Below are 13,208 nucleotides of genomic sequence, written 5' to 3'. Positions count from 1 at the left end.
AAGTTAATATTATTATTAGAATTAAGTTACTATTAGTAGTGATATATTTTTTATTGAACAAAAATATATTAATACTCACTTAATCTTTGATTATAAATATAGAATTTGTATCATTTGGTTAACTTTCTTTTTTACAAGATACTATTTAAGAGAATTTTTTTTATAATTTAGTGAAGGAGGTTTATTAATCTAAATTTTTCATGACCTACTTTCAAATTTTTTGGACTAGGTTGGTCTTAGAAAAAAGAGATTTTTTGAAAATTGGTTATAAATACTTATTTAAATGCTGAACTATAATATCAAACTATATCAATGATAGGTAAAATGTGTTATATACTATTATATCATTCATCCCGTATGAGTTTATCCACTCTCTTATCTTCGAGTAAATTACTTTGTTTCTTTTGTGATGAAAAATTTTCTAACAAAAATTAACCTTCTATAAAAAAAAGGATTCTAATTTTTTAATTACATTTAGAAATATATAAAAATAAAAAATATATTTAATAAAATAGTTTAGAAGTCTAATAACAATCCTCTTTTTTCAAACATCATTCAAAAGATAAATTATGTTTTAAGCCAATCTAATTTATTTATATTTATTCATTTTTTAAGTTAAAATGAATTATGTTAGTTTTTTTATATAAAATTAATTCTAATTTCGTTTATTATGAAGTTTCTAGAATGAAGAGTAATGTTATATTCATTTGATTATGAATTTGTTTTTATTATTGTATAACAATAATTCATAAAATAAAATATTTTTTTAAAAAACAATCAACAAAATTATATAAAAATTCAAAGGATTCGCACAGCACTTTGACACAAGAAATTAAGACAAAAAAAAAAGTAACTAAAAATTAGAGTCAATAATCTCATCTTTAAGAATTAAGAACCATCCAATAAATTTACAAATGTCTATAAATTAAATTAGAGTTGAGAGATTTAATTTAATATAAGAAAAGTAATAATATATACTTTATTCACCTACATACAAAAAAATATTAATTATTTTTTTAGAGTGAGATTTAATTTTTTTATGTTTTTGTTAATAGTACATTTTTATATGGGTATAATAGTTTTTATAATTAAAATTACAAATTTATAAAATATTTTTTATTTAAAAAATTTATATATTATAAAAAAATGATATGAAATGATATAACCTTTATTTATATAATAATAATAATAATGTAATTTTAAATTTTATCTTTCTTTTTCAATCAAATTTTCTCAATTTTTATTTTAAGTTTAAATAACTTAAATAAAAATAAATTATTTTTAAAATTATAGTTATAAACTCATAATATTATTTATTTATTTAATTATATATATATATTAAATTTAAATGTTATTATCTCATATAAAATAATATTTAATATAAAAAAAAATCAAAAAATTTATATGATTTTAAAAAAATGACATAAGATAATATAACTTTTATTTGATTATATCTAAATTAAGTTTAAATATTTTCAAACATTTATTATATAATAATAATAATAATAATGTAATTTTAAATTTGATGTACCAAATTTGTATTTTTTTATTTTTATCAAAATTTTTTAAATATTATTTTAAGTTTAATTTATTTTTTTATTCACTTTTTGTTTTCTTTCTTATAATTTAATTATATTTTTTTTGATTGATTATGTATATAAATATATGAATTATATTTTTTCTTTTATTATTTTTCTTGAATTTGGAATTGAATAATAAATAGGTAGATAATAAATCTAAAATAAATATCATATCATTAAAAGTTAATTAGAAAATTACATTAATTTTGAAATTTTTATAACTTTATTTTATTTTTCTAAAAATATTTAGATTAACCTTTTAAAAGAACTTATTTTTTTTCAAATAATTTGATAATGTAGTTTGTATTTTGTAAGCAAAACTTATTAGTTAATTTTTATTGTTTTATTTTTTTATATAAAAAAGTGCCTAAAGATCATATTTTTTTTATAACTATGATATTTTTTATATTATAATCTTTGATTTAAGATATTTAAAAATATATTTTTATTTTTTTTATAATAAAAAAAATGCAAATATACATTTTATAGTTCGACAAATTATTCTAAGGATAAGAAGTAATTGTGAAGCTAAATTGTACCACCTAAAAGTTGAGTAATATAATATAATGGTGCTATTTAAATTTTATATTAATTTTTTTTTATTAATTCTAAAATTTGTTTGATAAATATATTTATTTATTATAATATGTCAAATTATAATATTTTTAGGTCAATAATAAAATTTTGGACTGATTAAATATAAAAAAGCGGATAAGCAAGAGAGAAAAGGTCAGGAAAAGCTCGGATATATTCTTATGAATTACAATAGGAACTGGACCAATCTATCTTGAAAGGCTCCCATGTCCCGCTAACCTTCTAAAATGTAAGGTCATAAAAACAGCTTATAGATAGTAAAAATTGGGCCTCACATCACCGTAGCAACTCCATGTGCTCTCCTCTCCTCTCCTTTAATTCTGTAATTGTTATTTGTTTATTTTATTTATAAGATTTTTTTATTATATTGTTAAAATTTTTTGATTATTTATTAATGATTAATTTCAGTTAAATTTTTTGTTAAACATTTTTATATCTATAATTTGTCATATTTAAAGGTATTATATGAGTCTTCTCTTAAAAGTTTAAAATAAGATCTATTTATCTTTTAAAGTACTTAATATTATAAAAATGAGAAGAAATATTTAAAATATAATTTATTAGTATAAAAGTATGTCATTTTTTTTAAACTCACTCAATTTTGTTAATAATATTCATGAATGGTGGTGTGATTTATATAATATTATAATTTTAACGTAATAATATAATTAATTTACACTTATCTTTTATCTTATTCTAAATTGTAATCAACAATATTTATCTTTAAAAAATTGTTTATCATGTGTAAAATGACCCCTACAACGTAGGGAAATAACTCTAGTATATATAATGATGCTTAATTTTTAAAGTGTCCGGATTGCCGGGGTCGAGAGTTGTGGTTAATTTGGATATTTGGGACGGATTGTGGGTTGACCCCCCTTTAAATTTAAAACGGTTAAAAATAAAATTAAAAATGTTAGAGGTATGTTTCGAACTTCCAACCTAACAAAACAAGTACAACTCTTTAACCAACTAGGCTAAAAAGACTTTATATTTTAAATTCAACACCAAATTTGATAAACGCGGGACATTTTAATATTAATATAAGTTCAACTTTTTAACTAACTAATCTATATATATATAATGATGTTGAGTAAATTGATACTTGGGTCGGATTGTGGGTTGACCCACCCATAAACTTAAAACGGTTAAAATTAAAATTAACAATGTTATCCGTAATTTTTTTTCACGATTTTTTATATTATTAATCGTGCAAATACACTTAACCCGCTAGTTTTACTAATCTAATAATATCTCAAACTTAATATATTTTATATTACACAAACTTTTAATAAAATATTATTAATCATCATTACTTTATATATATAATCACAACATTATTTAAAAATGACAAATATTAATACCATCATATTATTACCATCGTACACGAGTTGGATATATAGAAGATCTTCGTCAAAACAAGAGTTGGATATATAGAAGATCTTCGTCACACATATTAAAAGTTATCAAACAGAAGTGGGATATTTTGAAGATATCATCACAAATATTATTAAGAAATTACAAAAATGAAAGTGGGATATTTGAAAGCCACCATCTACCACAATAAAGTCATCGATCATCCTTACAATAAAAAAAATAGTAGCAAAATAATACAAGGTAATTGATGCTCAATTTTTTAATAAGGAAATTGGGGTCTACTTGAAGCAAAAAAGGAATTGAAGTACAATTTCTTTAATTTTTACTTTTTTTATACAAAAAAAAAATATTTTTTAATTTAAAATATATATTAATAATATTTAAATCTAACAAAAATAGGTTGAAATGATGCACAACTAATTGAATTATAATTGAATAATGTTTTCTACTATATATTCATTTGGTTTGTCGATCTTACAATACAATTCTAAATGTCTGCGAAAACTGTATGCTTGCTTTAAGAGATTGTCTAATGTGTTTTATAATGAATGCACTTTGTTTTTCTTACCCTATTGAACTCAATTTCTTTAAGCTTTTTTCATAAGTCAAATTTTTTAAGTCTCCTTTTAATGGAAATGAAATTGTATCAACCTCACGATGTTTTCTCCTTATAGAAGTTTTTTTCAACCTTTTTGAATAACATCATTATCATTAGAGGTTGAAAATGTTGAATTAATAAAAAAGAAATATTGTAAAATCTATTATAAATTTATATTAACTATGGTTAGTTAGAGTTTTAGAGAAAGAGGTTTTTTTGAATTGTATATGAATTTAGTGCAAATGATGTTAAAACAATTATTATAAACATTAATGTAAATTTGCAACTAGCTATTTAAAATGTTTAGGTATTACAAATTTAGTTACGAAATTCGTAAATAATACTAATAAAATTGCTAAAAATACGCTTTTAATGTAAATAGGTCCCTGAGACACTGGTTGCAAATCTGGCTTCTTTCTTATTCACGTTAAATCATTGGGTTAGTCTAAGAGGAGATTTATGTTTCCATTTTACAAGTTAGATAGTAACAGGGTCGATCCTGATAAGACAACCTATGCAATTGCATGGAATCCCTATTTTTATAGGGCCCCCATTTTTTAATATTTAATTATATTATATTATTAATCTTTTTTTTTCTTTTTTTTCTCTTTAATATTAAATATATATTATAATATATATATATATATTTTATTTTATTTTTAATCTCTTATTTCCGTATTATAATATATTAACCATTTATATTTCATTTTATATTATTAATTTTTTTTTTTTAAAAAATATTAATATAGGAACTTCAAAATTTAAATTTGCATTGAACTCCATATTTTAAGGACCCGCTCTAAGGTCTGGACAGTAAGTTGTTATGAATTGGATTTTGAAAGGTTTCACTGAAATAAATTTATTCAAATTTTTTATTAAAAAAATGAATTTACTGAAATAGAGAAGTTATCATTGATGCCTAAATTTGTGTTGCCTCTATACCAACAAACACATCTTAAAATGGAACACGATCGGTGGAAACTAATAATACATTGAATAATAAAGTATGAATATTGCCTAACCGATCCATCCATGATGAGGTTCCAAAGCTAAATAATTAGTGTATATGATAATGTGGATGCCACTCTCTTTATTAGAATATACTCTTTTTATAAGATAATTATATAAAAATATAGTACAAAATCAAATAAAAAAAAGTATTTGTCTAAGCAATATGGAACTGAAATTCAAAGACATGTAAATATGTAGTTCATAATCAATTTCGAAGAACGTGCATATATTTTTATTTTTTTACAAGTTCAATATTATATTAACATAGATCGATCAATTAGATTTCCTCTCAAATACTTATTTGAACAAGGTGTTATAAGTTGAGAGAGTCATCTTTTTTATATTAATTAAAATAAAAATATTCATATAAAATATTAATTTGCAAACAATACAAACTAATATTAAAAATATTAAAACAATTAAATAAAAATCTAAATGTTAAATAGTAAAACAATTTATAAAAATTAAAATTTCAGTTGAGAATATTCATATCATTTCAAAATTTATTGATGTTAGACTCCAAATACATAAACATATATATAATATATTCTCTACTAAATTTGTATATGTCCAAATATTTTATAAGTTATAATATACTAATAGTGGTATTTAAGATAATTAGTATATATTTTGTTTTGGGTTTAATTTTCTACAAGTGCATTATATTATTTTATTTTATTTGTTAAATTAAGTTAAAGTACCTAATTTTTTTCTTACATTATATTTAAGCTTGTAACTCTAATTTTTCTTGCATTATATTTAAAGTACCTAATTTTTTTCTTACATTATATGTTCTGGATGTTTGGTGCATGAAAGACGGAACAATAATGAATAATCAAGATTTGGATGCATGAAAACTCAACATGGTAATCACTCACTCACCCACCCAATCCTAAATCCTAATCTAATTAACTTGCCTTCTTTCCAGCAGACAAACAAAACCCACATGAAACACTTAACATGCATGTGATGGGTTTTGTAACAAAAAAAAAAAAAAGAGGGGAGTGGGACTTAACCTTAATTATATAATCTCGACATGGGCTACCTCTTGTCTTGTTATTGTCTTTTGTTTTTTGATTTACATATCTTTTTGATTCCATTCAATCTTATCATGGAAAATCTTAATAAGAATGATAACTTTACTATACGCTCTGTCGACATGGAATAGTTGGCCTAACAGACTAGGGCCTAAATGAAAAGGGAAAAAAGGTTGAGGGACTGAAAAGAAAAGAAAAACAGAAAAAACCAAACAAACTGTGCAAGATTAAAAATAAAGAGCTTTCATATTCAAGGGCTTTGTTACTTCACTTTAGTTACCGTTAGTAACACAAATGAACAACAAGAAGAGCAACAAAAGTAAAACAAAAATGCTGAACAAATTATCGACTTTAAATAAGAAACCAAAACTTTTACGATGAAACAAAACCTTACTAAAACCAAGCAAACCGACACTACAATCAACTGATGAAACGATGTTTTCTATTAAAAAAATCACTTCAAATCTAGCCCAATAGATAAAACTAAACTTCTAATTTCTTATCTGTTTGGGGTGTCCGACCCATTGGTATTAACTGATAATATATAATTGGTGAAGATAAATTCAATATGTATGTACATCATCTTAATAATAATAATGATGTTGTTCTTGAATGTTTAGGTAATTGGTTAGATTATAAACCTTAATTTGTAAGAACATTGTGTAACTAATTGTAAGTTATGAATAGTTTAAGCGGTCTTAGAGTCAAGTGGTTTTACTCTTGTTGAAGGGTTTTCACGCTAAAGTTTGTGTGTCGTTATATTGTTTGTGTGTCGTTATATTGTGTTACTTGATCAATTGATTGAATATTAATATGTTTATAAACGTGACACTAAAATAGAAAGAATCGTGTTTGCATTACTATTTTTGTTGTTCATTTTATCAACAATTGGTATCAAAACAAGTTATAGTCATTGTGTCATTTTATAATAATGGAGAGTACTATGAGTAAAATGATTACAATTAATGGTTCTAACTATCATGTGTGGAAAGAGGAGATGGAAGATATTATTTATGTCAAAAATTATTATTTACCTATGTTTACTAGTAAAAAGTCATAGGATAAAACTAATAAGCAATGGACTTTGATTCCTCGTCAGATGTGTGGCTATATTAGGCAATGAATGGATGATAATGTTCTAGTCATGTTAGTGAAACGATACATACGAAGAGTCTATGGAGCAAAATTGAAAAGTTGTATGTTTGTAAGCAACAATAAAGTGTTTCTGATCAAATAGATGATGGGCTTGAAGTACCAAGATGAAAAACTATGTCCTATCACTTTAATACGCTTTAGGGAATATTTAATTAATTGGATGAAATGAGTATCAGGTTTAATGATAAATTGCAAAGATTATGGCTTCAAACGTCATTGTCTAACTCAGCCATAAATGATATTTGTACTATGAATGTGGTAATAGTAGTGTCATCAATAAAGAGATGAGAAGAAAATCATAGGATTCTTCTTTGCATTCTCATGTCATGTTTATTGAAAGAAAAGGACTAAGAGTAGATGCTCAAATGAAAAAAATGAAAATAAAAGTAAATCTAATAACTATGCTAATATTAAGTGTCATCATTGTGGAAAAATGGATATCAAGAGATTTTTCCGAATATTCTTAAAAGAGAACAAAATACAAATGGAAAAGAAATGAAAATCGATGATAGTGATAAACATAAAAAGTTAATGTGGTCATCGATGCTATCTCGTTTTTCAATAGACTAGTTGGGTGATTAATAGCGGTGCTTCAAGAGGTGATATTAATCTTGTTTGTCAATAGACTAATTGAGTGATTGATAGCGACGTTTTAATACATGTCACGTCGATGAGGGATTTCTTCACATCTTACACTTCCAGTGATTATGAAAGTGTTATATTGAGTAACGATGACATTGTAAAAATTATTGGTATTAGAAATGTGTGCCTAAAGCTTGAAAATAGCAACACATTTATTCTGAAAAATGTGAAACACATTCTCGACATTCGTATGAATCTGATCCCCACCAGTAAGCTCAATGATGAAGGGTTTTACAATACTTTTTTGATGGGAAATAGAAGATTACTAAAATTCCTTTGATATTGGTAAATGGAGAAAATTGATCTTCATTTTATATGATTAGGGTAACGATTACAGATTGTTCAGTCAATGCAATTGATGATGAAAAAAATGTAGAACTTTGGCACAAAAGACTTAGTCATATGAGTGAGAAATGTTTGATAATATTGGCTAAGAAAAATTTTCTCTCTGAGTGAAGATTAGTTTTTGAAAAAGTGTTCATTATTTAGCGGAGGGAAGCAATCTAGAGTTACCTTCAAAAGTGTTCATCACATGTAAAACCATATATATTTGAGTTAGTGTATTTGATGTGTGGTCCTATGAAAACAATAACAATTGGTGGTGTTTTATATTTTGTGACTTTTATGGATGATCATTCAAGAAAGAATTGGGTGTATATTTAAAGTCCAAAGATTATGTGTTAGATGTTTTCAAATAGTTTAATACCTTTAAAAAGGCAAACTGACGCAAATCCTAAAAGTATTCGGACGCATAATGATGATGAGTATTGTGATATTTTTTATGAGTATTGTAAAAACACCTAATTTGAATTGTTTAACTAAGAGGATGAATTAAACACTATTTGAAATGATGTTTGTTTTGATAATCAAATATACCGAGATAATTTTGGGATGAGGCTTTGAATACAGTAATACATGCTTTGAATATCATGTCATGTGTTCCTTTTGGTTTTAAGGTTCCATATAAGATATAGTCGGGAAATGAAATTTTATGACTATCTACACGTCTTTCGATGCAAGGATTTTGTTCATATTCCGAAAGAAAACCGATCTAAGTTTGATGTGAAGACAAGATAGTGTGTGTTCACCAACTATGGGTTGAATGAGTTTGGTTACAAAGATCTAATTCGGAATAAACTTATTAGAAGTCGAGATTTTGTGTTTATGGAAAACCAGAAAATAACAAATATTGATAAAAATATAAACAACTAAGAAAAATAACGATAATTCTATTAAGTTAGATCAAGTTCTTACACATATATAGTATTTTAATCATGGGGAGATGTGTCAAATGATAGTGATGATATCGTTAATGATGAAATTTCACCAACCAATGATGTTGATCTAGTCAAAAAAAGATGATGAAGAAGTTTAGGATGAACTAGTTGAACATTTTTTTGAGAAGATCGGTTAGAAAGTGTTGTTCCTCGATGACATACCCTTCAGGTGAGTATGTAATGTAGGGAAGTCAGAAGCTTACCAAGATGCAATTTTATTAATGAGAAAAAAGTGTGGTTGAAAATTATAGAAAAAAAAAAGATGAAATCACTTCATAAGATCCATATTAATGACTTGGTAAAGTTGTCACAAGACAAGAAGACTCTCAAAAACAAATAGATTATAAGATGCAGACCGGAAAAAAAAAATTACAACAAAGATACAAGACTAAATTGGTTGTGAAAGAGTTTGGTAAAAAAAAATGTATTGATTTGAAGAGATATTATCTCTAATTGTAAAGATGTCCTTGATTCACCACAGAAGCAAAGCTGCAAAAATGTGTTGCGTTATCCACCATAGAAGCTGAGTAAATTGCAAAAAAAAGTTTTATGAATGAGGAAATTTCTCGAAAAATTGGGTTTTAACCAAGAGAAATTTGTTGTGTTTAACGATAGTCAGAGCGTTATCCACATCTCCAAAAACTCGTCATTTCAATCCAAATCGAAGAATATTGTTGTGAGATACAAATGAATTTGAGACATGTTTGAAACAAAGTAATTGGACATGGAAAAAGTGCACACGAGTGAGAATAAATCAGACATGTTGACGAAGACTTTATCGAGTGAAAAGCTTAAGTCTTGTCGATGAAAAAAATGTTTGCTAGAGCCCACCATGAGCCGGAAGGGGAGTTTGTTAGGGTGTTCGGCTCATTGATCTTGGACTAATAATATAATATATATTATATAATAGGTAGTAAGAGTTTTCAGACAAAAATAACAAGAGAGAGGGAGACGAATACAATTGTCAAGAAGAAAACATTTATTTTTCTTCAACAGCAAGAGAACGCTTTAGATCATCTTCGATTTTGTGAAACAACTACTTTCTCTTCTCTCCCTAGATACCTAGAGTTATGTATTTCTACTATTGATGAAGATAAATTCTATAGGTATATATCATCTTTAATAATGAACTCTACCATAATAGCTAGTTCCCACATTAACTACCGTGAGTCATTATGTGAAACCTAAAACAAATTAGCTGGAACAAAAAAAAATCAACAAAACTTAAAATTCAAACCAAACCGACTTGAAACAAAACGTAAACCACATATAGAACAAAACGCTTAAGCAAAACATAAAGCAAAGAATCATTATCTAGATACATATGTGAGTCAAGTGCATTGAAGGAGGATTTGAATCTTTGACTACTTTGTCATCCCATAAAGATATGACACTTGTTAAAGATAATAATAACCTATATATATATATAAATATATAAACCTATAAAACAATAAAAGTTCTTTCAATTAAGATTCAAAGCCTTAGGCCTTCAAGCAGAGTAATAGCATAGAAAACTACAGGGACAACTTAACATGTATGTAGTTCTTCAGATAAATATGTTATTGTATTTTCACTAGAAAAATATTAGCACAAATTGAAAGAATCATATCTTACATTATCCCAATACAATAAACATCATACCAAAAAGCACTTTTGCCACTCTTAATACGGTGAATTGTGCCCCCAAGAACTCTTACCAAACATAAATTAGTGCAGAAAAAGATGGATATACTAAATTGAATTTGAATGAAAAGTTGTGCAAGATAGAGAGATCGATAATGAAAGACGTCCATAGAATAGAATGGAGGTATCATATTTCTATTATTACAAAAAAATGAATGAAATAAAGAGCATATCCAACTCTTTTTCTACTGAGTTATTCGATCATCTATGTATCCTTGTATTTCTCATACCACCTATGAGTTAGTTAGTTACTGTAGTAATATTTTGTTAACTATGCAGAAAAATGGAACAACTGAATCAGCAAAACGCTAACATCATCCAGGCATCCTCGAGAGACCGATAGCTCAGCCAGCTGCTTACAGGCCGCTAATGGATGTTTGGCACCAGAAGAATTCAGATTACGCGCTATGTCAACTGCTTCCTGATTACTCACCTGCAAAATAATAATGATAATAAATCTTCTAAAGATGGATGGAGGATGGATGCATTCAAATCATTTTCAATGATCAGATCAGAGGCAATTTAATTGTTTTTTTTTTTACCTTATCCCACAAGCCATCCGAAGCAAGAATCAAGAACTCGCAGTCCCGATCAATTTTCAGAATTCTGGTCTCTGGATCCGCTGTCACCCATTGCTTTAGCGATCTATCCCCAATCCCCCTTGACACTGCTAAGGAACCGTTGATCCTCCAAATTCCATTACAGCAATCCACAAATCCACCCTACATATATATAAAATCAATCAATCCATCAGTTAATGTTGTGTGTGTCAAATTATCTACAAATAACATATCATATCATATCATATCATCTCATAATCAAACTAAACAACTACTACTACTTACCAAGGACTGAATTCTATGTTTCTCATCATCCCTGGAGGGACGGTGATCAGAGGTCAGGGCCTCCGCGATCCCTCCCCGGCTTAAGACAGCACGACAATCGCCTGCATTAGACACAGCCAGGTTTCCATTTCTGATGATAGCCGTGACACAGCAAGACCCGCCCCGGGACCCTTCCTTTAGAAACTCTGAATCCGTTTTCAAATAGCCTTGTCTGATACCTGCTTTCACTTCTTCCTCAGTTCTTGATCCTGTTCTAAATGATTCCTCTGATATGTTCTTTTCTAAATGTTTAGCCGAATATTCAGCAGCATAAGCACCACCGTGCCCATCAAAAACACCAAAGAAACCCTAAAAAAATTTCAATAAATCAGATTCCTAAATAAAAAAAAATAAAAAAAATCTCAATTAGGTCATAAAGAAAGCTACCTGCTTTGAATTTCCTTGTTGGTTGACCACCGCCGCCGTGTACCGATCTTCCATATTTTCTCTCCTACCTCTCTTGCAGTAAACCGAATAACCATCTCCCTCTACTTCCACCACGTCGATCCGAGGACCCACCGGCGTAGCCGCCGCCGCCGGGAAGCCACTTCCAAAGGCCGTCGATGCTAGAGGAATATCAAGCTTCCCCGGCCTTTTCCTTTTCAGCAGAGTTGTTGCCGTCGACGAAGAAAGAGGCGAAACTGGAAGATCGGCCGGAACCTTGTTCAACCCACTAGGAATCTTTTGAAGCCTGAGTCTCAAAGGGGAGGCAGCCGGAGAAGACGAAGAGAGCGCCGCCACAGGGGATGAAGATGGGGAAAGGGTCAAGGTAAGACCTTTTTCGGGTGACGAAACGACTGAAGAGGATATGCGGAAGTGGGAAGAAGAAACCCTACCCGGAGAGAAGACCGGTGAATTGGGGATCGCAACGGTACAAGACATTTTTCTTAGTATTGGGAATTTGGGATTCCTACACAACGTTCGATTTTCGATTTGTTTTTTTTTTTGTTTTTTTGTACTTCTGTTTCACTTGATTGGATTTTGATCCGTTGGGGGGAGAAATATACGTTGACGGAAGAGAGAGATTGGAGAAAGGGTTTATATATAGTAGAGGACGTTTGATGAGGTGTCTCTTTGAGTCAAGGGTGGGGTCCACTTTTAGGGGGTAATCCCGTGTTGTTGTTTTTTTTTAATATTTTATTTAAGGTAATCCGTGTTCTTCTAATGTGTGGATTCGTAAGATATAAGTATTTGACTAGAATTTGTGCTTTTTTTTACTTTTTCTTTATTTTCTACGAATATATCTTTCTCATTATTCTTTATGTTTTCATGTTAATTTTTTATTATTTAATTTTTATAATCAATCAATAAATATTCAATTTACAGAATAAGGGTATAAGTTGGCCGGCCTAAACGGAAGAACCGGTCTA

The 13,208-nt window shown here is 27.6% G+C and overlaps 1 protein-coding gene across 1 annotated transcript; it reads right to left on the bottom strand.

Annotated features, from left to right (window-relative positions):
• Positions 1 to 11,047: 11,047 nt before the first annotated feature.
• Positions 11,048 to 12,832, bottom strand: LOC124921074 (probable protein phosphatase 2C 25). Its single transcript, XM_047461678.1, has 4 exons — positions 12,226 to 12,832; positions 11,800 to 12,147; positions 11,497 to 11,676; positions 11,048 to 11,387 (listed from the first exon to the last, which is right to left on the bottom strand). Exons 1-4 carry the CDS (start codon positions 12,718 to 12,720, stop codon positions 11,226 to 11,228), a joined length of 1,185 nt encoding a protein of 394 aa, XP_047317634.1. The 5' UTR covers positions 12,721 to 12,832; the 3' UTR covers positions 11,048 to 11,225.
• Between the last annotated feature and the right edge of the window lie 376 nt (positions 12,833 to 13,208).

Source organism: Impatiens glandulifera, chromosome 1 (genome assembly GCF_907164915.1).
Source record: "Impatiens glandulifera chromosome 1, dImpGla2.1, whole genome shotgun sequence".
Taxonomy (NCBI): domain Eukaryota; kingdom Viridiplantae; phylum Streptophyta; class Magnoliopsida; order Ericales; family Balsaminaceae; genus Impatiens; species Impatiens glandulifera.
The sequence above is the reverse complement of the archived record's forward strand: the minus strand, read 5'-3'. Positions and strand labels throughout refer to the sequence as shown.

Bases quoted from the DNA above. Each gene is read 5' to 3' on its own strand.
- LOC124921074 (XM_047461678.1), bottom strand. From the start codon at position 12,720: ATGTCTTGTACCGTTGCGATCCCCAATTCACCGGTCTTCTCTCCGGGT. The intron at 12,148-12,225 runs GTAGCTTTCTTT...AAATTTTTTTAG, and splicing joins AACAAGGAAATTCAAAGCAG to GGTTTCTTTGGTGTTTTTGA. The intron at 11,677-11,799 runs GTAAGTAGTAGT...ATATATATGTAG, and splicing joins AACATAGAATTCAGTCCTTG to GGTGGATTTGTGGATTGCTG.